General features: G+C 33.9%; 3 protein-coding genes across 3 annotated transcripts; 1 reads left to right on the forward strand and 2 right to left on the reverse strand.

The window, feature by feature from the left end:
- Positions 1-642: 642 nt before the first annotated feature.
- On the forward strand, positions 643-3,059 carry LOC102581344 (GDSL esterase/lipase 2-like). Its single transcript, XM_006339309.2, has 5 exons — positions 643-1,034; positions 1,324-1,445; positions 1,994-2,203; positions 2,340-2,604; positions 2,682-3,059. Exons 1-5 carry the CDS (start codon positions 767-769, stop codon positions 2,921-2,923), a joined length of 1,107 nt encoding a protein of 368 aa, XP_006339371.1. The 5' UTR covers positions 643-766; the 3' UTR covers positions 2,924-3,059.
- A 6,896-nt stretch (positions 3,060-9,955) lies between these two features.
- On the reverse strand, positions 9,956-11,996 carry LOC102581678 (uncharacterized). Its single transcript, XM_015311031.1, has 3 exons — positions 11,926-11,996; positions 10,622-10,808; positions 9,956-10,540 (listed from the first exon to the last, which is right to left on the reverse strand). Exons 1-3 carry the CDS (start codon positions 11,994-11,996, stop codon positions 9,956-9,958), a joined length of 843 nt encoding a protein of 280 aa, XP_015166517.1.
- A 1,625-nt stretch (positions 11,997-13,621) lies between these two features.
- Positions 13,622-14,247, reverse strand: LOC107061578 (uncharacterized). Its single transcript, XM_015311040.1, has 2 exons — positions 14,035-14,247; positions 13,622-13,786 (listed from the first exon to the last, which is right to left on the reverse strand). Exons 1-2 carry the CDS (start codon positions 14,245-14,247, stop codon positions 13,622-13,624), a joined length of 378 nt encoding a protein of 125 aa, XP_015166526.1.
- Positions 14,248-25,978: the final 11,731 nt, after the last annotated feature.

Here is a 25,978-nt window from a genome sequence, read left to right on the forward strand (position 1 = left end):
ATTATATTAAAGACTAGTACACTACAATTTATGTTCAATTTTTTTTATTAAATTAAGGTTAGATGAAACAATTACTTAAGTGGAGAACAAATAATTTTGTAATAATTTATTATGCGATTTTATAATTTTTTGTTTATTTGATAAGATTGAATAAACAATTGGGGTTATTTTAATAGTTTTACAACTTATGAGATTTTTATGTTTATGAGAAAATATACAACACAAAAATTCCATATCGCATGTCCAAACAAAACTTCAATTTCATCTCATAATTCCATATCATGATACCATATCATGATTTCATATCACATGGCCAAACGGGTCCTTACAAAACTCAAAATGACCGTAAAGATCGTTACAATATAATTACCATCATTTGAAATTTAAGAAAATGAATTTTCTCATGATCATAATAGAAACTACTAGGATTTTCACCTAAAATCTATCTTTGTATTTAAGGGATAAATAAAGTGAGTTTCCGTAAAAACAAAACCATGTATATTTCCTATACTTGTATTATAGATTAAATTATAAATAATCAATTGATTTGCTGGCATACTCTTGTCTTCTAGTGGAGTAATAATTTATTTATAGTTTTTGTCTCCCCCAGGTCAACTATATATTTTCTTAAGACGACTTATTAATAAAATAATACAGAAAGCTCTTAATTATTTAGTTGAAAAATCAGTAGAAGTTGAAGCTAGACATCTCTTGTTTATTTCAAGTAGCTAGAACTATATTGTAGTTGCAAAAATTAGAGTTGATAATGATGGGTTTAATCATCCTCATTATTTGGTTTTCTCTAATAATTGGCATACCATTTGGGTGTTTTGGCAGCTATGAGAGAACATTATTATCAGTTCAAAAACAAAAAGCCCTCTTTGTGTTTGGTGATTCTCTCTTTGATCCTGGGAATAACAACTACATCAACACTACTACTCAATTCCAAGCTAATTGGTCGCCTTATGGTGAATCGTTCTTCAACCCTCCTACTGGCAGATTTTGTGATGGTCGTATCATTCCTGATTTTATTGGTAAGTTACATCGATCGCTGATCTACTCTTAACAAAGATATCGAGTTTGTATGTATGAGAAATATATAGTAGTATATACAACATAGAAATCTTTCTAAGGGCAGCTCTATTAGTTGAGTGATCATATTTGAGAAATCAGCTCGATTTTAGTGTTACACAAAATTTCAATAGAATTGTTTTATGATATATATTGTAAAGATAAAAGTAGGTTAAAATTGTTATAATTATGTATGTTTATGAATATCATCATATGGAATATAAGTTAATTGGTTTTATTGTTTTCAATTAGCTGAATATGCTGAGCTTCCACTGGTTCCATCTTATTTTGAGATTGGAAAAGACCATTTTGTCCACGGAGTGAATTTTGCATCAGGTGGAGCTGGCTGTCTAGTTGAAACTTTTCGTGGCTTTGTAAGTCATTTTTCTATTTTAATTCTTCTAATAGAAGAATGAAATTATACTAGTGAAATCAAATCGAGACATGAACATCCATAGTTAGATAAGAAATAAATAAAAGGGTCATATTATGGCACTGTCTAATAAAGGCGACTCCATAACCAGTGATTAAAGGATGAATGGGGTCAGATCAGGTCATTGGGCTTATTATGAGCTAGGCCCAGATAGTGACTCTTCAAAAATATCTCTTGACGTTTTAACTCATTGGTAATTCTAAGTCCTAATAGTTAGTATTATGTAAGTACCCCAATAATATAAGCTAGACTAGAAACCGTTCTAAGTATAAAACTGAGGTGTCACAATTTCTCTAAATTTTGGGTGTGCCTGAAAAATTATATTTAACTGTATCACGTCAAATAAAAATAAACAAAAATCTCTTCTTACGTGAGTGAATTTTTAATTACCTTAACAATTTTAACTGTCAACATAGTAGATGTAGTCCTCTTTAAACTAGAAAAAGATATCATCACTAAGAAACTAATTTTATTTTTTTGAAATTGCAGGTTATTGACCTTAAAACACAATTGAAATATTTCAAAAAAGTTACCAAAGATTTGAAGAACAAGTTTGGAAGAAAAAAGTCTAAACAACTCCTCTCCAATGCTGTATACATATTTAGTGCAGGAAATAATGATTACTTCAATTTTGACGCAACGTATCCAAAACATGAATACGCAAACATGGTAATCGGCAATTTGACATCTGTTATCAAGGTACTTACATTTTAATGGCACTGAGGAATTAAAGTAATAAATTACTATTTTGTTAGTTTTCTAAACAAAACATCTATTTTTATTATAGTAGACAAGCGGAAGGAGTAATATTTTTTGTTAAATTTGTTTGGAACAGGGAATATACAAGGAAGGAGGGAGAAAATTTGTGATCCTTAGTTTGGGTCCTTTGGGTTGTACACCAGGTTCTAGGGCTCTTAATTTCCAACAAGGAAATAAAAGTGGCAACTGCATACAACAACTCACAACCCTTGCAAAAATACACAATTCAGCTTTGCCTAAAATGCTAAAGCAACTAGAGCAAAAGTTGCCTGGATTTAAGTATTCCTTATTTGATTTTTTCAAAGTTGCTAGTGAAAGAATTAACAATCCTTCAAAATATGGTAAGTTCCTCTTCCTTTTGGAGTACAATTATAATTTTGAAGGTACTCTTCTAACATGCATGTATATATTTGCCTAGGCTTTAAAACATCAAAAACAGCTTGTTGTGGGACGGGTCCATTCAGAGGAATCTATAGTTGTGGAGGGAAGAGACAAGTAAAAGAGTACAAGTTGTGCAAAAATGTAAAGGATTACCTATTTTTCGACTCTGGTCATCTCACAGAAATGGTATACAAACAAGTTGCTGAATTACTATGGAATGGCACTGTGGATGTTATTCAGCCTTACAACTTGAAGTCATTTTTCCATCTACCAGCATAGCTTATAATTGAATAAACAACAATTCTGTAAACATATATGATGCTTGAGATGTAGAACTTGTCATTGTATGAATGTGAAATTGGAGAATGCTCTGAATTCATGCAAATAAATTCCCATCTATCCCTATTGTTTCTCATTCTTTTGATCATGGTCATAGACTAGTCTAGGTTTATTATGCCAATTGCAGAATATATTATAGTAAGTGGTTAATACACACTTGCTAATGCAAACTTGACCTGTGACACCGAGGCCAAAAATTGACAACAGAGGAATAAATCACAAAAAATAATGACACAAGCATGGGGAAGGGGTGAAAAAGCAACTTGACATGAAAACAACAACTTGATAGCACATCTTTACAAGGGTAGACAAAATCACAGGATACAAGTTCAGCACTTCTGTCCTTATATACCTATTATACAGACATTATTTAACCACTGTTCGACATTGAAGAAACATTCAAGTTCTATCTTAGTATCTCGAACAATCCACTCATTCCCCAAGGGTAGCTACACTAGAAACCGGCATTGAAGGTTGACACTCCTTATAAATGGGATTTCAAGGAAAGTTATTATGCTAAAACTTTCCCCTTGTGCTTGCAAAATCAGGCGGAAAAGTTTTTGGCAAAACAATTTTCAAGTTTTAATGGCGTTTGTTTGATAGTGTTTGCATATCAAACAAACAAAACTGTCTTGAGAAAGTTTTTGGCCAAGGACTTCTTCACCCACACTTCCTTCCAAACACTGGTGCAATTTGGCCCAAAACTAACATAAGCTTCTTACAACAGTTACTTTAAGCAATACTGAGAGCTTCTTTTTAAAAGAAAATCTAATAAAATTGACTGTTTTCCTTTTCTTTTAGACTGATTTATCTTCCAGTACTGCTATAATTCAACAACGTATGCATTAGAGAGTGGCCTTCCTTAAAAATGTTAATAATATGAGTTTCTGAGTAACACGACACAATCACTGCATTCAAATAATGATTAAGGAAGCTTCTCAATGCTCACACACGTCCGAGCTGAGAGAAGATACTCTCCCAAGATAAACACAAGCCTTCATCCACCTTTCTGCCTACAACATTGCAGAAGAGAAACCCCAAGTCAATTAGCAGCAGTAATGTCATATGACAGAAAGCAGATTTGAGTTTTTAGCCAAAAAAAGGAACATAGAGTCATGATTGAGATATGCATTCATACAATCAATAGTTTAGGAAAGGAGGCAAAATGTCCACGATTTTCATGTCTTCCATTTTCAGTTCTAAATGATTTCTAAAATCTGACAGCAACCAAAAGATGACCTAGGAGTAATATCCTTGCTTGGAGAAACAAAGATGATCTTAGCAAATATACTGAATGTCCAGCTATCATCCCAATGATGTAATTCAAATAAAGTGTTTCATGTTAATTAAGAGGCAGCATTCACTATAACCGATTGTGGAAAGAGAAAACTATAACTACTGGTATCCACACTGTCACTGTGCAGATCTAACTGGTGTATATGATTCTAATAGTTATAATTAAGAGACATGAACTTAGGTGGAAAATGAAAGCAATGAACAACCAGAGGTCTATGTGTGGATCGTGGGAAGCATGCGGAGAATTTGATATGACCAGACTTGTATCAGAGGATCTAACATGAATAGAATGAGAGGGTCATGTATGAGTTATGAATATAGAAGATTTGGAGTTAATTTATCCACCATTAACAGAGAGAATAATGTTACCCTTATGATTCCTACATTTGGAGAAGTTTTGTAAGATCCTTTCCGCTTTTTCACAAAGGCATCTCTTGGAACATTGGGAATGGAAATAAAACCCAAATCTGGGAAGACAATTGGATAGAGGCCACATACTCGCTTCGACAAGTACTCCAAGGCCCGATCAATAGAAATGAATCCAATATTTTGCTAAATGAGCTCCTCAAAGATAACAATTGGAACTTTTCATGCCTATCCTTTGTCATCCCTAGCGAAGTTAAAAATTCCATAGAAAACACTTCCATCCAAACTCTTCCCCATAAAAAGGACACATTTGTTTGGAACAAAAGTAACGACGGACATTTTAACACTAGAAGTGCCTACACCATGTATCTCCAAACCATCTACGAACCTACTATAAATGAAAATTCCAAAAGCATTTGGATCTGAAAGGCAAATACTATTAACAAGATGAAATTCTTCCTACGGCCTCTCCTCCCACATAAACTGCCAACATCAATTGCTTTATACAATAGAAATATTACAAGTTCAAAAAATTGTCCCTCATGCCCTAACATAGAAGAAAATATTAACCATATATTTATTGACCGTCCAGATGCTAAATATATATGGGAGAAATATAATATCTCTATTAACTCCAAGGATATCCATGCTAGCATTCAACAATTGTGCACTTCAACGTCCTTTGTTAATATAAACAATCACCATTTGGTGCCCACCACTATTCTAACTCCAATAATTCTTTAGAATATTAGGGAAAACAGAAATAGCAAACTTTTTAAAAAATAAATATCAGTAGAGCTCCTAACACAATATATAATATTTCTTTCCAAGCCATTGAATACTACAACATCGCACAAACAACTCCCAAAACACTCCCTACACACATGGTTCCTGTATCTTGGCACAGGCCACCTGAAGGAAAATTTAAACTAAGTATTGATGGTTCCTTTGAACTACAAACCACAAATGGTGGAACTGGAGGAGTCATTAGAGATCAACTAGGCACAGGGATCATGGGTTTTGCTTGCAAAATAAAAGCACGAAATGCCCTTCATGCAGAAGTACTGGCCTTGCTACATGGACTGAATATAGCAAAATATAATATTAAACATTTGCCGGTGAAATCTGATTCTCAGGTATTACTTAACACCTTGAATAGTAATAACCTCATGTACTGACATATCTACACGGATTGCAGGTTACTACTCCTACAGCTGGAAGGATCATCTCTGAAGCTCATTCTGAAGCTCATCCCGAGGGAGGCTAATACAGTAGCAGACTTATTAGCTAAATATGGAAGGACAATGAAGGATCCACATATGAACTGCAACCAGCTTATGTTTTTGTAGCATCTCCTTCTCTGTAACAAATGCTCTCGAAAGAGATGCGAATGGAACTATTTCTCATAGACTAGTTCCACTTTTGTATGGATAAAGCTTCATATTAATTAAATAAAATCCTCCCGTTCTTAAGCCAAAAAACAACAACAGGGAGAGCATATACTTAGGTTGGGTGAAGGACAACAATCATCATCGTTCCTCAAGATTAGACAGATTCCTTTCCACAACACAATGGGATGAAGAGTTTAATTAGATACATCAAGTAGTCCGCACTTTCCAGAATTGCTTGATTGCCTTGGACATAATTCATATTACTCTAATGTGGGCAAGGGGTAATTATAGGTTATACTTCAAATTTGAAAACTGGTGATTACATGTTGAAAGTTTTGAAAAGAAGATAAAAGAATGGTGGTAGTCCTTTATGGTGGCAGGTAGGCCTGATTTTACTCTAATAAAGAAACTGATTTTTTTTAAGCAAAGTTGGTCGAGTGAGAATATCAAGAGGGTGATGCACAAGTTAATTGACAAATACCAGACGACATTCATCACGAGGAGGCTGATCATGGATGCTGGCCCTAATAGCTAACGAGTGCATGGATAACAATGATGCCCCAATCCCAAACAAGTAGGAGTCCACTATATGAATCCTTACTGACCATATTATTCCATTCAGGCTCATCTCATGCCAATATTATGCAAATGCAAATGAAAAGAATTAGTTCTCTATATTTTCCAAATGCATAAATCTCTAGAAAGCATTGGACATATAATAAAAGTGTGAACATATAAAACATATTTTTTTTAACTAAAAGGTATTTATCTGTATAGATCTTTTTCTTCCGTTGTGTTTTATCTTTTGCTAAGTATGCATTTTTTTATAACCAAATCTTGAAGCCTGTATGGAGAATTAAACTCCAGAACTTTTCAAATGGCAATGAACATACATGACCGCTGATCCTAAGAAATTGTAGGTCCTTCGTTTAAATTTAGGTCTACCTCGTCCATTGAGACTACATCCTTCCTATCTCCCAAAAATGAGTGCATGTATATCAGAGTAAAAAAGCAAGACACCTGGAATAATTTGCAAGTTGGATATCAAAACATATGATCATGTGAATTGGGATTTCCTAATCAATGTTTTAAATGATATGTGATTCAGTAGGAAATGCCTTAATTGGTCTTGATTAATACTGCACTTAAATCGTGCCAACTTATATGATTGTCAATATTCCTTTACCAGCTAGTGTAGAGAAAAGATACTAAGAAGAAACTTTCTCTGGCAAAGCAACAAGGATAGATATTTTCACTCAGTCATATGGAGCTCTATTACTATAGGGCCGGAAAAAAGGATTGGCGATCAAGAATCTGAGGCAGCATAATAACAGCCTTCTGATGAAATGGCTATTGAGATACAATTCAGAAGAACAAGCACTATTCAGAAAAATTCTCAGAATTAATAATGTCAAGAAAGCTTCGGTGTTCAAATCTATCATCTTTTTTCATATGGGGTGGGAATATGGAAGAATACCGAAGATCTATGGTCCTCTTTTATATCACATATTCATATTAAAGTAGATAACGGTAGGAGGGTGTCCTTTTGGACTGACAATTGATTAGGCATGGTCCCTTGAAAGAACAATTCCCTGACATACTCAATAATGTACAATAAATCAGAGAGTACAAAAGACATGGCTGGAACTTCAACTTTTGAAGAATATTGAATGACTAGGAAATAGGCAGGAGTGCAGAATTTTGAAAGTACAAGAGCATTATTAAGTTATCTATGAAGAAAAGCAAAGCTCACTTTATAGTTCTGTTCTGCTATGCCCCTCTTACCTATAATCAAACAAGCAGTCTCGTTACCTGGAAACAGAGATAAAAGGTGGATATACCGTCAAAAATTGCATGTTTCTCTTGACTACTAGCCAAAGAATCATCCTTGACACATGATAATTGTAGAAAGGGGTTTCCAGATGTTCCTTATGTGGAGGAATACTAGACACAGTAAATCATCTCCTAGGAGCACCAATGAACTGTTCAAACGATTGAAATTGGGAGGGGGCGGAGATGTAAGCAGAGGAGAATAAACAAATGGTGGAATCTCAATCCTGCAAGTTTATGGTTTACTGTATACATGTTTTACATTTTTATGTAAAAAGGAAATTGTAAATGAAGTTGAATCATCGAAAGATCTCATAGAGTCTTACAAGGATAGAATGCGACCAACTTTTTACTACATAATACCAGTACATATTGCACAACCTTTGGGCTACAGCAATAAAATACTTAGCATTTTAACCCCCAAAAAAAAATTAAAAATAGAGACACTGTGCAGGGTTTGTGGCACAGAGGGCCTAGCATGCTACACTACCATGACTGACCTAGACTACAAAGATGAAAAATGCCAAGTAGTCTTTAATTAGGAATAAAAGTGGATATCATATAGATGAAGGGTCAGTTACGCCAGAACACTTAAACATATACGCTGATTCCGTGAAGTACTTCAGATGGTACTTTAGGTTCTTACTGGTTCACCCATGAACCACCCCATTCTCCCAGGAAAAGCACATTACTAAAGAGTCAACCAATGCCGAATTCCATATACATGACCAACTAAAATTGGTTTTCTGAAGCAACACTTTCATAGAATTCATCCTAAATTTACTTGTATCTGTTTCTCAGATAACACTGTTTTTCTTGAGAACAAGCAAAGGTCTATTAACTCCTTTCCAAATTGTTAACACTAAGTACATGTCACATGTAGAGCATCATGCCTACACTAGACCAAGTGTGAAAAAAAGTGTTTTTCAAATTATAATGAAGATTTTCGACCCACAAACTTGAGCCAAGATTAGGTAGACGAGCTATACTGTCCCACAAACACTGTCCTGATTGAGATAAACATTCAAAAGATCAATGTCATACACATCAAGTCTTATTTGAAAATCATTAAACAAGAAGCATCAGTTGATTTGAAGACTACCCTCAATCTCTAGTTTTCATCTCAATAATGTATCATCAACAATGAAGTAACATGCTTGAATAGAGCACCAAAATGAAAGAAGTACATTATCAAGAGTCGAATAAAAACCTCTTAAGCAAACATTGCTTTGCGACCACTGTAGAAACTTCTCTTTATCTTGCATCTTTGATGTATAAATCATACAACTTTGATGTATATATTACACTGTATATATATGGTAATTTTCTGTATTTATGTGTATATATATATTTTTGAACCCCCTCAATGACAAGGAGAAAGAGATAGCCCAGTGGCAAGTTCCCTGAAAATTAAGCCTTACGTCGAGGGTTCGAATCCGTTTCAGTTCCGTTTTTGACGTTTTTTTTAGTTTTTTATTTTATAAAACATCTAAAAGTGTGGTTTTAAACCCAAAAAAAATTCAAGGGTCCTCCACTAAACTAAATACTACTACTTTCTTGAGATTTTGTTTTGTTGGCTTATATATACACGTTTATACTTTTATTTTTCGAACCCCCTGAACGAAAATCCTGGATCCGCCACTGGAAATACATATTTCTTTTGATTTCAGTTCCGTTTTTGACATTTTTTTTAGTTTTTTATTTTATAAAACATGCTAAAAGTGTGGTTTTAAACCCAAAAAATTCAAGGGTCCTCCACTAAACTAAATACTACTACTTTCTTGAGATTTTGTTTTGTTGGCTTATATATACACGTTTATACTTTTATTTTTCGAACCCCCTGAACGAAAATCCAGGGTCCGCCACTGGAAATACATATTTCTTTTGAAACATTGCTTCAGAAGATGACACGACAGTGTAAAGACTTAGCTTGCGTTTTATCAACTGGTTTTCTTTAAGAAATTTAAATATTTCATTCCTTGGCATTATCCTCTTCTCCAAACTGTGCTTTAAAAGCGGTGCATGAGAAGCCAGATAACTAGGTTCATACCCCAATTCGTTCATGAAAAACTCCAATGTAATCCTTATCTTAGCCTCTGATGAAGTCAAAACAGGAAGGAAGCTTTCTCACCATTGTGCAGATATCAGAATGAGACCATCCAAAACTCCGGTAAATATCTATTTTTCTTTCTAATGTAGATTCATGAAGCGGCACAAGTGCTGCAATGCCATGAAGAAACATACGTGATCCTCGAGGAATGTCAAAAATCTCTTCTGCTTGATGAACTACTCTCTGAAGACAGACAGGGTTACGAAGCAGACATCTAGGATAGCGTTGAAAAAAATTAGCAATATCAATTTGTGAAAAGCCAAGATTTTGCAACAGTGCTATATTAGGCGGTAATACTTTAGAGATATTTTGCGAAATCAACCTAGGCTCTTTCTTAAGAACCATAGCTACAGCATCATGAGTACCCAATAACTCCCGCAGATAATCAAGAGTAGGTTTTATAGAAGTATGTAAACCTCTTCTCAAGAAATCGCTTTTTTCAATTAATGTAACAAGGTCAGACCCAGATAAGTTAAGTGGTTGTAAACCCTTAATTTTGGGTTTAAGGGTTGTGTCAATATCACAAAACAACAATTTAGGAGAAGAAGAGACCAGTGTTTTGATCTGTGATTTGTTCAAACCAATTTTGTGAAAGAGATCAAGTAACAAAAGAGGCTCATAGTTTCGGAGTCTCGAACGAGTTACCTTGGCGCTTGTGGAAATGGCTTCTTTTGTTGAGAACCCAAGTGAATTCACCATGAAGTGCACCACCAATTCATCGGCTTTAGAACAAAAGAGGTGAAATCTGATACCATTAACCATGGAAGAGAGATGCTTTTTAGCGCCATTTCTACCAATTCCAAACATCCCTTCCTTTGCAGTGGGACTCTCACTGCTAGATTCAATTTTTTTAGATTTTAATCAGAAGCTTATTTTGAGAGTTATATTGCCTTTTGAACTATGAGAAACAACTCAATTTTATCGTCCATTTACTTTTGGGGTTAAACATATCTATCTCTGTCTTTTGTTTTTTGCTGCATTTAATTCAATCATTTTCTTTTGGAGGGTTTAATAGAATTTATTTTATTTATTATAAAGAAAGCTCAGAATAATATAATATAATATAATATAATATAATAAGAAGAAGACAAGAAGTATAATATGGAATAGAGAGATTTTTTTAAAGTGTGTCTTGCAAATGGTGAGTGATATCTCTATTTATAGTGTTGAGATATCACTCCCAAAAGTTATCTAACTAGTAGATACATAGTTATCTTAGAAGTTCTTATCACATTGGAAGCACCTATACATGAATCCAATTTGTTTGGATAAATCTAATGGATAATCCACATATATAATACAATGGATTTATAACACTCCCTTTTGGATGTCCATAGATAATGTGTCTCGTTAAAATCTTACTAGGAAAAACCTAGTGGGAAAAAGCCTAGTGAAGGAAAAAGAGTACACATATCTTATACTACACTTTGAATGTTGCCTTGTTAAAAACCTTACCAGGAAAACTCAAGTTGGGACAAAATCATAGTTGAGGAAAAGAGTACAACGCGTATTTCACTCCTCCTGATGAAATCTTTACTTGATATCTCGGAGACGACACATTTCAAATCTTGTATCTCAACTTTCTCAAACGTTGATGTTGGCAATGCCTTAGTGAATAAATCAACAAGATTATCACTTGAATGGATTTGTTGAACTTCTATCTAACCATTTTGTTGAAGATCATGTGTGAAAAACAACTTTGATGAAATATGCTTTGTCCGGTCTCCTTTGATGTATCCTCCTTTCAATTGAGCTATACATGCAGCATTATCTTTGTACATTGTGGTTGGTATATTCTTTTCCAAAGAAAAGTCACACATATCCTGAATATGGTGGGTCATTGATCTCAACCAGACGCACTCTCGACTTGCTTTATGGATGGCTATTATTTCTGCATGATTTGAAGAAGTTGCTACCAACGTTTGCTTCATTGATCGCCAAGATATTACTGTTTCTCCACATGTAAACAAATAGCCTGTTTGAGACCGAGCTTTATGCGGATCAAATAAATATCCAGCATCTGCGTAACTAATCAGTTCTAACTTGGATTAATCAGAATAGAATAAATCCATGTCCATGGTCCCTCGAAGATATCTAAGTATGTGTTTAACACCATTCCAATGTCTTTTTGTTGGGGAGGAACTGAATTTTGCCAGTAAACTCACTGCAAAATAGATATCTAGCCAAGTATTGTTAGCAAGGTACATTAGTGCCCCGACTGCACTAAGATATGGGTTTCATCACCAAGAAGCTCTTCATCCTTCTCTTGACGTCGAAATGGATTTGTATTGATGTCAAGCGATCTTACCACCATTGGGGTACTTAATCAATGTGATTTATCCATGTAAAAACGCTTTAATATCTTTTCTGTGTATGTTGATTGATGGACAAGTATTTCATTTGGAAAATTCTCAATCTGTAGGCCAAGACAAAATTTTGTCTTGTAGAGATCTTTCATTTCAAATTCCCTTTTCAGACACTCCACGGCTTCTAACAGCTCTTTACGAGTTCCAATGATGTTCAAATCATCAATATACACAATTATTATAACAAATTCAGATTCCGACCATTTAATGAAAATGCAGGGACAAATCAGGTCATTTTTGTACCCTTTCTTTAGCAAATATTCACTCAGACGATTATACCACATCCTCCCTAACTGTTTCAATCCATATAAAGATTTATGAAGCATTATTGAACAAGTTTCTCTTGAATCTTTGAATGCTTCAGGAATTTTCATAAAAATGTTATGGTCCAATGAGCCATATAGATATGATGTGACAATGTCCATTAGGCGCAGTTCAAGTTTTTCATGAACTGCCAGATTTATGAGATATCTGAAGGTGATTGCATCTACCACAGTAGAATATGTCTCCATGTAATCAATGTCAGGTCTTTGAGAAAAAACTTGAGCAACAAGTCGAGCTTCATATCTCACGACTTCACCTTCTTCATTTCTTTTTCGCACAAAAACCCATTTGTACCCCACTGGCTTGATACCTTTCGATGTTCGGATTATTGGCCCGAAAACTTCACGTTTTTCTAGTGAAGTCAATTCTGCTTGAATTGCGTCCTTTCATTTTGGCCAATCATTTATGTCTACATTCGTCAACAGATTTCGACTCAAAATCTTCATCTTGTTGCATTATTTCAACAGCAACATTATAGGCAAATATGTTATCAATCACAACATTATTTCGGTTCCACCTCTTTCTCATCGAGACATAATTCATTGAAATTTCTTTATTCTCATTATTTTCAGAAATTTGAACCTCCTCGGAAGTTTCATCATGTGTTATGACTCGGGTCTCTTCTTGAGAAATTTCTTTCACCTCATGATCATCTTGATCATTTATTACTTTTCTCTTTCGAGGATTTTTATCCTTGGAACCAATTGGTCTACCACGCTTCAAATATGGTCTAGACTCATTTGCCTTAATAATTTGTCTCGTCGGGACATCAACTCGAGCTGGAGCATTAGCAGTTGGAATATGCAATCTAGTAATCATTGGAAGATTAGTAAAAGCATCTGGCAGTTGGTTCTCCCTTTTATTATGACCACCACCTCGACGATTGTTGTATCGTCTTTTATCTTTGTCACGTCCCCACGCATTATTATAGCCCCGATGATTATCTCTTTTTACTTCAAATTAAATCACGTGCTTCTACCACATTTGCTTCCGGTAAAAGAGCAGCTTCAGTGGGACGAGCTTTATGATTTTTCATCAAAAGGGCATTATGTTTCTCAGCCACCAAAAGGCATGAGATCAATTCAGAATATTTCTGAAAACCCTTTTCACGATATTGCTGCTGCAATATCACATTTAAGGCATGGAAAGTAGTAAGTATCTTTTCCAACATGTCCTCATCTTTTATAGTCTCACCACATAATTTCAATTGGGAGGTTATCCTGAATACATCAGAGTTGTATTCAATTACGGTCTTAAAATCTTGAAATCGTAAGTGCATCCACTCATAACGAGCTCTTGGCAATATTGTTATTTTTAGGTGGTCATACATGCGCTTCAAATCAGTCCACAATTCAAGTGGATCTTTACCATCAGATATTCAATCTGCAGGCCCTCATCAAGATGATGACGAAGGAAAATCATAGCCTTCGCCTTATCTTGGCTCGATGCTTCATTTCCCTGAGTAATGGTTGCATCAAGACATTTAGCAGCTAAGTGAATCTCAGCATCGAGTACCCATGAAAGGTAATTTTTTCCAGAAATATCTAGTGCCACAAACTCAAATTTGGATAAGTTCGACATAATGAGATTATGAGAGAATATGTGAATTAAATAAGTATATTTATATAATACCTTTGCAAGTAGCAACTTCGTGATGATAACGTATTATAAAGAAAGCTCAGAATAATATAATATAATAAGAAAAAAAAGACAAGAAGTATAAGATGGAAGAGAGAATTTTTCTTATTCAAGTGTGTCTTCCAAATGGTGAGTGATATCTCTATTTATAGTGTTGAGATATCACTCCCAAAAGTTATCTAACTAGTAGATACATAGTTATCTTAGAAGTTCTTATCACATTGGAAGCACCTATACATGAATCCAATTTGTTTGGATAAATCTAATGGATAATCCACATATATAATACAATGGATTTATAACAAAATTATATTTTTTTATGCTAATGTTAGAATTTTTCTTAAAATTATTGTTTCAACTAATTTTTTTCAAGTTTAAATTACCCTAAGATTAGGAAAAGAAAGAATTATTGGTTAAGATACATTTCTAAATCATCACAAATTAAGTTTAAGTTTAAGATTATCCCAAATTTTGTGAAACGGTTTTTTAGTGTGTAAATGAAGTAAGATTATTTGTAAGTTACTAAATAATGAGTCCCTAAGTTAAGTTGCATATGGAAGAAGATGATATTTTAATTTATGTAATATATTTTGACTTAACAAAGACTTTGAGGGATAGTTTGGTAGTGTGTATTAGGAGAAATATTTCATGTATTATGTATGGTATTATTTAGTACTATGTCTGATAGGAATTTCAGGCCTATGTATAACTAATACATGTATTAGTTATACACCATATTTGGTATTATATGATGTATAACTAATACTTTTCATTTGGTGGTGTTAATAATACATAGGATTTAATATCATGAATTAATATATGTAAAGACAAAAATACCCCTCAAATATATGTAAAGACACTCTTGACTACAACTCTTATCCTATCATTACCGATGGAAGGTAAGAATTTCATTGTATTTTGTGATCTTCACATTCAGGTTTTGGTGCTTCATATGAATAACTAAATCTTGCGTAACTAACAAAATGTAACTAAATCTTGTATAACTAATATCTAAATAAGTAATACCTACATTATTAATATATGCATAGCTCTATCTAACTACCAAACGATCCCCCCGTAGTTCTTACGTTTTGGGATTGCATCCCCGTATTCCAGACGATGTAGAGTTTTGATACACGACTTTCAGGTTCAAGGGGTTTTTTTTTTCAAATGTTTTGACAAAGTATGCACAAACTTGTTTTACTTAACTAAAAGTGTTGTTTTAAGTTGATTAATTACTTGTGTATTGGTAGATAGTTGGTTTTCCCATCAGGGGTGTAGCGTGGGTGTCTCTCACAGCAAGTTGGGTCATGACTACGGATAGCCATCTTCAATACGAATAAAAAAGACGCTTATTCATTGCTAATAACACTGCTAAAAAAATGCTATAACTCGATAAACTTCGTTGGGTTATCATTGATTATTTTTTTTAAGAAAGAGAAAGAATACACTTTTATCGATTATTTTTCAAGCAAAAAATCATAGAAACTCTCTAAAAGAAATTGTTATTTAAAAATAAAAATCAATGTTCTTCCATTAATTTTATTTTATTTTTTTACGAAAATTAACAAACGAACATCTATTTTTAAAATGCAAAATTATAGTTGAAAAGCATATATAAAAATAATAAAAAATATATAAAATTAATATTTTGTGATTAAATGATACATAAAAATAGGGTTGAAGGGTTATGTTAGATTTCGAGGGTCAAAATTCGCGGATCATGGGTCGCCCATGTGTATCGATCCGACTCGAATTCAACAGTTTCATTTATTCTCAAAAAAGAAGATAAGAAAAAATATTTTTTTCTTGATTAAAAAAATATGGAGAGAACGGTTAACTTTTAACTAATTAATCAAAGCACACCCTTTAAAAAGGGAGACTTCTTCCTCAGAAAAAGAATGTGACGAAAAACGAAATAGAAAAAAATAGAAAAGGAACTATCTTTCTTCACTTAACGATAACACCAAAAAGCATCTAGTTTGTGACAAACTTAGTCTTTGTTTCCTAGTGATTCAAAGAAGATACTTGGAGCAATACTTGTTGATTCGTGATTTTAATTCACTGCAACAACAAGGTACACAAATATTTTACCGTATCTACATGAAAATTACATTGGTATCAGAGCTTAGTTAATTACTGCATATTTGTGTAATAGTTTCTTGAGATTATACACCAATTTATATTTTTTTCTTGCGTTATCATTTTTTATTATATACAAAAAAATCAGTGTGAAAACTCTGGATATTTACTATTATAAATTTGTTCTAAGAAAAATTCAAAACTAATGAAAGAATTAATACGCACCTAGAAGAAATATAAGATAATTCAGGTATAGATCTGAAAAATCTCTTTTGATTACTCCACAAATTTCTATTTAGAATAGTGAAAAAGAGAAGAAATTTACAGATTTGTGTATTTCTTTTTTCTTCCTTTCGGCTCATTCATAGATAAATTTTTTGGGGAAGAGTGTTATTTCTGAAAAATTGAATCAGTGAGTTTATTTTTTAGCTTATTCAGTTCATTTCTTTGCTCCATACTAGTATTCCTTATAGAAAAGATGAGTAATTTTAAGTGTTATTATGTGTAGAAAAAAGGATCTTTAAATTTTTATGAGAATTCGTGAAAGGCTAGTACTGCTAGTAACTTATTTTTAATTAAAAACAAGACTTATTTCTATGACTTTATGAATACAGTAGATTAAAAGAAAAAAAATAGAAACATGTCGTAGGCCATGCATATAACTTTATATCTCTTTCTTTTATTTATTAAAAAAGAATATGTCCCAACATTTTCTTAAAATTAGTTACAACTATTTTTAATAACAATAAATATTTTGGCACGAGTGATTTGGCACGAATTGACACGACCTTACTTTTTGGGGGTATTATCGTAATTAGAGGGAGGCTGGCATATAGGTTGTTGTGATAAAAAAAATCACCTAAAATGTCCTTTAAAGTTAAACCACTAAAAGTAATTTCTAAGCTATTACTCTATTTTCCAAAACACTACTCAAGAACTACAATTTCAAAAAATAACTTTTCCCAAGAAATAACGTGTCAAATCCAAACAGTTGCCCAAGAGTTGGTGTGTGAGGAATTACTTTTTGAATAAAATAATATGTGGGTCCTACCTTTCTCAACTTCATTTATTTCTTTATCCTCTCCTTTTCTCCTCACCCTTCTTTTTTAAATTTTTTCCCTTTCACTTTTTATTTTAATTCTTCTTTCGATTAATTTTTCAAATCAATTTTTTTAGTCATGAAATTTATTTATCTAATTAGTTTTTATTTTACATACATACATTTTAGATACATCCATTTTTTTAAAATCATATCAGAAATATAAGAAAGAAAAATGGGTGAGGAAATTACAAGATGTAAAAATTAAATATTTACCTACGAGATGGAAATTTAAATAGTCAATCAATTAAATTATTAAAATTTCTTATTTGATATGTGTAGGTTATAATCTATTTTTTATGTAATTATATCTAATATAGTTATGTCGTCCTTATGTTCCTCCAAAACGTGAGGTCTACTTGCCCAATGATTTTATGCTCCTCTTTGCATTTTCTTGAATATGTAGTCATTTATGTGTGAATGTTTTGAATTTCATAACTTGGGTGAAGTACTACACTAAGTTGTTGTGCTTATGCCTTAATATTTTTAATTTTTTTATATAGAAAATATGTAGTTAAAAATAAATAGTGTTTTAGGTGATCATTCAGTTGTGGGATAGAAATAATAATTTCAAGAAAAAATTTGAGATTAATTTTTATCTCAAATTTAATTTAAAATATTAGCTAATTGTGATAGTGTATTCTACCATTTATATTAAAATGGTAAAGTTACTATCATATATAAAAGATACAGAAGATGAGGTAAAATAATCTTACAAAATATTCCACCATTTTTTCTAATATAGTAGAAGATACCAAATGCTAACAATAATAATAAAAGAAAAAAAAAAGGAAGGAAATTACTCTCATGAAATCATATTCCACATACATAATTTGCAAAGAAAAAGTTAAAATTAAAGATACAAATTAAAATTATACTTAAAATGCTGTAAAAATTGATAGAACGGACCACTGATATTTAGTATAATTATATCCACATATCATGATATTGATATGTTATTTGAAGTTAGATAATATGTCAATATTAGAAAAGAAAATATTAAAAAATAAAGATTACAACTTGAGAGAAATTTTGTAATTCATTGAAAAGCGAGACTAATCTAATTTTATTCAACCTTAGATGGGAATTAGAGCGAAGCCTGGGGCGGTCTCTGCCTTCTTAACACGCGTCACACCAACTTGAAGTCTGATTTGAAAATCTTTCTCTACCTTCACAAAACTTCTCGCGCCCTTCTCGTAGTTTTGACTTGCTCTTAGCCTACTGTTGACCGGCTTCGCGAGACCATTTCGGTCTACACACATGGCTAAGCGCTATTTGGTGAAGCTTTCTCAATCCAAGTTAACTAATAGAAGAAAAGAGAAGAAGGGAACATCTTACAAGGGACCCACCCCATCTTTACATAAGCAATTTCTTGAAAATAGAAAAGAAAATATAATAATTATTTGGCACTACCAACTTTAAGTTTCTTTGGAATAGGCTATTGCTTTATTATATATGGATAAATATATATAACTTGAGCTAAAAGATTGCAACTTGAGGGAAATTATGTATTCATTGAAGTTATTATAGTTTGTAGAACTTTTCTAAATTTATAAATCTTTTTAAATAATATTTTTCTTCGATTTTCGATTTGAGTCAGTGATTGATTTCGACAAGATAATGTAATGACCCGATCGGTCATTTTTTATTTTTCTATGGAAATTACCATTTTGCCCCTCCTGTGGTTGACCCCGAGTCTCCTATGTTTGAATTTTAAAACATTGGTCCTTGAACTTGGAGTTAAAAGTAGAGAATTTGGTAAGTTTTGAGTTTGAAAAGCTAAGTTGTTAAGAAAGTGATTTTCGGTGTCTTTTGGAGTTTTGAGTGTCAAAAAGAAATTCCATCGATTTCATCAATCCCGAAATGTGAAATCTGATATGTGAGAGTTTTCTGTGTCAGTTTTCGAGTCTTTTTGAGGATTTGAGGTCCTAAGTTGTGAAATTGTGAATTTTTAGCCTTTGGATTGACTTTGGTCAATATGCAGAGTTCATATGCTCGGATCAGAATTTAGAGAGTTCAATTAGATTTCGGGGGATAATTTTAGGCCTAGTTGAAGTCTTGGTTAATTTTTGAGAGGTCCCGAGCTTGGTTTAGCTTTTTTAGGCATGAGTTAGTTTCTTGTGATTTGCACGAATGTCGGGTCAAGAAGGCCTCATATTCGTGTTTTGGTCGTTCCATTGAGTCCGAAATGTCGAGTATAATTGAATTACATATGTGGTTTGTATGTACGAGGTTCCAAACGAATCCTGAAGATCCTTTCGATGTCTTGGAAATTGGTTGAAGTTACTGGTGTCTGCAGGCTTCACTTAAGCGATAGGCATGTCGCTTAAGTGACCTTCGCTTAAGCGATGGACCTTTCGCTTAAGAGACCTACGCTTAAATGACGGGCTTGTCGCTTAAGCGACTTTCGCTTTTGCGAAGGAGGCTTCTCTTAAGCGACACTCACGCTTTTGGCAGGGTTTACTTTTACTTAAGAGATACCTGAGAGGGTTTTTGCTGCAAATTTCGGGGTTTAAGCCCTATTTCACCATTTTTGAACTTGGGAAACCCTTGGTGATGAATTTTGAAAGGATTTTTTGTGCTAGATCAGTTGGGTAAGTGTTCTTGATCCTAAACCTTCATTTTTCAGTGATTAATTATGAGTTTTAACATCAAAATATGAGGTTTTGATTGGTGAATGATGAAGTTTTTCAAGAAACCAAGTTCTTAACTAAAATGGAGTTTGTGAACTAATTTCAAGTCCTATTTCGAAATGATTTTCCCCAATGAGTTCTTAAAGCCTTGAGTAATGTTTTCAAGTATTAAATTTCGAATTCAAACCTTAATTTTTGGAATTGGGTATTGTGTTGATTGACCCACCTTTCAAGGAAATTATTGTGGGTGTTGTTGTTTCTGAAAAGTGATTGTGAATACTTGCTTGTTTATATATTTTGTGGCTTTGGAAGTGTTTCGAAAGGGGAAGACTCAATTATTAGAGTGATTGTTGATTGATTTAAGGCAAGTGGCTTCCTAAATCTTGTATTATAGTTGAATTCATGTGCATTCTTCGTTGATTGTGCGTTGGTAATAATAAGGATGAGGTGAAGGGTTTAAATTGTCCACTTGTTATATCTAAACGAATAAAAAGGGGTTGAAATGAAAAAGGCTATGTGATGAACATGATGATGTGAATTGCCTTATTGTGACCCTTATTGATTGATTGATGAAATTCTTGAAAGCATGATTATGGACTTGAATTGTATAAATTATTGTCTCTTCTGTGTGGTGTGATATTGCTTGTGTGCATTGACTGTGAACACCATGATGAGACATGTGATGATGCTATAAAGCCGATGGGAAATGGTTCCGACTAGTGATGTGATATAAAGCCGGTGGAAATGGTTCCGCCTAGTGATGTGATATAACGCCGATGGAAAATGGTTCCGGCTAATGATGTAATAAAAAATCGATGAAAATGGTTCGGGCTAGTGATGTGATATAAAGTCGATGGAAAATGGTTCCGACTAGTGATGTGATATAAAGCAGACAGAAAATAGTTCCAGCTAGTGATGTGAGATAAAATCGATAGGAATGGTTTCGACTAATGATATTGTGGCGATGGGAAATGGTTCCGGCAAGAGATTGATCATTATGACTTGATGCATTTGATGCTTATGTGTGACTTACTTGTTGATTGTGATTGATGTACTTGTTATGTGTAATTGAACTACTTGTCTTTAAGATTGACTTATTCAATTTGTTGATTGTTGAATTGTGAATATTGAACTATGAATATTGGGCCTGTGAGCCATGTATTGTAGAATTGCTAGGTTGGGCTGATTTATGTGCAGGTTGTAGTTTGAGGAGGTTCGGTTGGAGTGTAAGGGGTATTCTATTTCTAGCTAGATGATTTGTTTAGTTGGTTGCGTGCTGGATACCATGTTGTTGGTACTCACCCTTTGCTTCTACACTTGTGTAGGTTTATTTCACTCCCCGAGGCTACCCCCAGGACGTGGACACGGGACCTAGGATTACGAGTGACTCTAAGCTAACCCTGTTGGCATATCATAAGCATACCTAATGATTTACTGAACATATAAATACTGTGCAGAAGCTTAAACATGATATAAAGAGAAATGATGGGGAATACCCACTCTAAGTCTGAATATATATAAAAATTGAGAGTTCAATAACAACTGAAAGATCAATCTCAACTAAAATTGAATCTAAACTATGTCTGAATAAAAGCCTCTACTGACTAGAGATGCCGAGACATGTCCCCAGCTAACTATAGCAAAAACTGAAACTAAAAAGACTGAAAAATGGAAAGATAGCATGTCACTCGTCCTCGAAGAATGAGGACTTACCATTGATGCTGCTGAACTGAAGATCAGAAATTGTGTGATCTGAATGCTGAGGACCGGAACCTACATCATGAGAAGATGTAGCGCAGAGTATGTGTCAATTTTTTAAGGTACTGAGCATGCAGGATAGAATAAGGCTGAATAAAACAAATAACTGAACAAAGCAATAAAGCAATGATATAATCTGAACATGATAAATATGCTAAACATACTGAATGTGAACTAACTGAATGTAGTGACCAAGTTTATAACATACTGAAATGAAAACTGAACTGTAATTGATAACCTGGTCAATACACTGGAATTTGTCTGTGGGAGCTACTAATGACCGACATAAAATCACATGAGCTAAATGTGGAGTCCGATGTATACACCCCATCGAGAGGACCCAATATACCCCCAAGGATATAGAGGCATCACTGGCGTGATCACTAAGTATAATGCCCACAGAGGGGACTTACCTACGGGTGCACGTAGTTCTGGGACTATGAGGGTTACTGACCCTAGTCCAACTTTGTATTAAGCCTACTCCTAATAGAATGTATAAAATACATCAAAACTGTAATAAACTGAATAGCTCGAGATTCTTACATGTTAACTGAAAATACAACAGTAATAAACTGATAATGAAATATTCTTAACTGATGCATACATATCTGAATAAACTGACCTAGCAAGTGTAATTCATGAACTAAACGAATCTACACAACTAGGGTTCTGAGTTTCAAGCAAGAACTAAGCATAAATTCTACGAAAACATGATAATCTGATTTGGATTAGTCTAACAACTAAATCACAACATAAATTCTGAAATTCTAGAAACCCTAGGTCTAACATGACGTAGAGAATCAAGAATCTGACTGAATTCTAGGGACCTAATGGGTGAAAGGAACCCACTTGTGAAATCCCACATACCTGGTGACAAATTTCACAGAGAAATATTTTGATTTCGGGGCTGGAACTGAAGAAAACCTCGTTGCGTTCTTGGAGATGGTTGGTCGACTCTTTCTCCTTCGTTTTGTTCAACTTGATGAATTTTTGGAGAATGAGTTGGCTAGGGTAAGTTCTAATTAATTTACTAGGCTTAAACTGACCAAAACTACGTAGTTCAGGGCTTAAGCGACATAGTTTTGGGGTCCAACACATAGGAAAAAACCAAACAACCCTTGACTTAAAAACTATCGGGGTCACCGACGGACCATGGACAGACCGACGGTCAGGCCTGGTAGGTGTCGATGGGGGTCAGAGAGAAGGGTTCTAGGGGCTCGATCCACGGACACCACGGCATGTGATCTGACCTACGGTCCATTGGTCCGGCCATGGGTCGACCCTTAGACAATTTTTTCTGGACTTTTCTGGGAAGGGCTGCAGGTGGCCATCCACAAACCCCACATATGGTCCGTGGGTCACCCAACGGTCCATGGGTGGTGCCCGTTGGTGGTACCTGCAACTTCTGAAATCTGCATTCTGGTCTGTCTAGGATACAGGGTGTTACAGTTTCGAGCCTGAATCCGTGTGATTTTCTTCTTCCTTTCCCGATAGTCGAGGCTCGTTGAAAGATATGAGAGATAGTTGCTTGTCATCATGGCAGACCCTCTTTTCCTTTTTCTTTTAAGCTTTGTTCTACTTGAGAAATAAAGACTGAGACTTGTATTTATCTTTGAATTCTTTATTTTTATTAGTGACTTGTACACGTGACAATCATGTTTTGGGGTGTTGGTTATATTGAATAAGTTTTTCGCTTTTGTCTTGCTTGCTATTACTGTTTTTTGCATTTTCTTTCTTTTTTTAGGGTTGAGACTGACTTGTCTTGGTGGGAATAGACAAGTCTCATCACGTCCATTTTTGGATCGTGACAAAATGATAACAGAGCTCATGTTCAAAGGTCTCAAGTGTGTACAAGCCAAGTCTAAGTAGAGTTTTGAGGATCGGTACGGAGACGTCTGTACTTATCTTCAAGAGGCTACAAAGATTGTTAAGAAACTTATTTTTGTTCATCCTTTCTTATTGTTCGTGGTTACCTTCGCTAATGCTGAATTGTCGCGTGTTGTTTTAGAAAATGTCGAGCACCAGAGCTAATGTTTCTAGTGGTAGAGGAGAGGCTTTCCCCAAGCCTGTTATTCAGGCCTAGCTAGGGGTAGACAGTGGCGGAGCTAGAAATTTTACGAAGGGTGTCCAAATATTACATAAGCATTTTTTTCGATAAATGGATGCACTGAAAATTTTAAAATTAAACTACGTAATATTAATATTATTATTTTTTACAAACAAATGTTTCAAAATCTTAAAAAATAAATTACATAATATTTAGCTTTAATACTTGTGTTTAATTTAATACAAAGTGAACGAACAAAGCAAAAAAAAAAGGGGCGGGGAATACGCTTAAAATTATGTTTCAAGTTTTCACTAATCGGTGGTGACGACAACAATAATGAGACATAAATAATGGAAGCAGAATCAGACGAGGTGTTCTTTTGTTCGCTCTATGAATAGTTTAGAATTTATTTATTAATTTTAAGTTAAATAATTACATTTAAATTTTATTTCAAATTTTAATGAAAAGAAATAAAAAGTCCAATTCATTGAAAATTCAATTGGCTACTAAAAGTAGATTTCTAATTAAAAATTGTTTTGATGAATAATATCTAAATTACTTCAAAAATAACAAAATTAATAACTATTATTTAAAAAGTAATTTAATTAGCTTAGACAATTAAAGGAACAAGTTAATAGGAGAGTTCTACTAAAAATATATTTAAAAAAATGCAACTACAGGGAATTAAACCCACGCATGCAGTGTGAGCAGGAGACTGTGCTGCAGGTCCTTAATGTGTTAAAGGTGTCCAAAATATTAAATTTAACCAATTCAAGTAGAATTTTACTTATAAATACGGTATAATTTTCCGGCAAAGAACAGATATCACATCAGCAGTTGTATGTTTGCCATCATCAAAAAGTGGGAAATTGATGAATCCCTTCGTCAATAGATGTTATTATTTTATTTTGATGATGACAAAGCTTGAACCAGGTCCATAGGTTCAGAAATTCTTAAAAAGAAAAGGAGGGAAAAGAAGGGCGGCAATTTAAATAAAGAAAAGAAATTCGAGTCAAAAGAGGAATTCTCTAAATAAGGGGAAAACGAGTCCAAAGAGGAAAAGAAATCCAAGTACAAGTCAACTAGGATTATTTGCTTATGAGTCTATAAAGGATGAGACAGAAGAAAGAAGAGTCAGTCTTCACATATACGAGAGTTGAGAGCTAGGGAGAAAAAGAGAGAAATATTGTGAGGGCCTGCGATAGTTCTTAAGTTAGAACTTTGTTGAGTTAGTGTACTCTTAGAATTGTGAGAGGAGAGTTTGTGAGATTTGTAATCAAGAAGTTGGTTCGGCTTCTTGAGGGTTAGAGTAAAGAGAGAGTTTGAGAATCTTTGTAAACAAGAAGCGAGTTTGACTTCTTGGAGAGTAGAGATTTTGATTAGAATTAAATCGAAAGAGTAGAAGTTTTTAGATTTAAGTTCATTGATTAACTGAGTTGTAATCTTTAATTAATAAAAACTTTGGTGTGGTTTTTTCCTTCCTGGAGTTGGGAAGGTTTTCACGATAAATTGTGTCTTTGTTCATTGAAGCAAATTATATTGGGTAGTATTCAAGAACCTGGTTCTTAATACAAGGTAAGGTTTCTCCAATTGGTATCAGAGCAGGTCTTTTCATTAAAAGACTCACATCTTTAAAAAGATCAATGACAGGACCACCCACCCCACAAGAAGGAGCTTCTCAAAATCGACCATCATTATTCAATGATAAGTACTACAGATGATGGAAGAATCGTATGATGGATCATCTGATAGGAGAAAACCCTGATCTCTGGAGTGTAGTACTTGATGGACCTACTATACCCATGAATAAGGGAGATGATGGAACTATTCTGGTTCCAAAAGAAAGGAAAGAATGGGATGTCGTGACAAACTCACAATTCAGAACAATGCCAAAGCCAAAAAAATTATGATATGTTGTATAGGACCAGATGAATATAGTAAAATTTCATCTTGTCAGGACGCTAAGTCAATCTGGAAAACTTTACAGACTGCACATGAGGTACAACTCAAGTGAAGAAATATAAAATTGACAACCTAAATAGACAATATGAATTG

This window comes from Solanum tuberosum, unplaced genomic scaffold (assembly GCF_000226075.1).
Source record: "Solanum tuberosum cultivar DM 1-3 516 R44 unplaced genomic scaffold, SolTub_3.0 scf00009, whole genome shotgun sequence".
Classification (NCBI taxonomy): domain Eukaryota; kingdom Viridiplantae; phylum Streptophyta; class Magnoliopsida; order Solanales; family Solanaceae; genus Solanum; species Solanum tuberosum.

Bases quoted from the DNA above. Each gene is read 5' to 3' on its own strand.
- LOC102581678 (XM_015311031.1), bottom strand. From the start codon at position 11,996: ATGCTGGATATTTATTTGATCCGCATAAAGCTCGGTCTCAAACAGGCT. The intron at 10,809-11,925 runs GTAATATCTTGG...TGAATCTAGCAG, and splicing joins TGTTTACATGTGGAGAAACA to TGAGAGTCCCACTGCAAAGG. The intron at 10,541-10,621 runs GTAACTCGTTCG...AACAAATCACAG, and splicing joins CCATTTCCACAAGCGCCAAG to ATCAAAACACTGGTCTCTTC.
- LOC107061578 (XM_015311040.1), bottom strand. From the start codon at position 14,247: ATGTCGAACTTATCCAAATTTGAGTTTGTGGCACTAGATATTTCTGGA. The intron at 13,787-14,034 runs GTAAAGATCCAC...GTGATATTGCAG, and splicing joins TGCAGATTGAATATCTGATG to CAGCAATATCGTGAAAAGGG.
- LOC102581344 (XM_006339309.2), top strand. From the start codon at position 767: ATGATGGGTTTAATCATCCTCATTATTTGGTTTTCTCTAATAATTGGC. The intron at 1,035-1,323 runs GTAAGTTACATC...GTTTTCAATTAG, and splicing joins TATCATTCCTGATTTTATTG to CTGAATATGCTGAGCTTCCA. The intron at 2,204-2,339 runs GTACTTACATTT...TGTTTGGAACAG, and splicing joins ATTTGACATCTGTTATCAAG to GGAATATACAAGGAAGGAGG.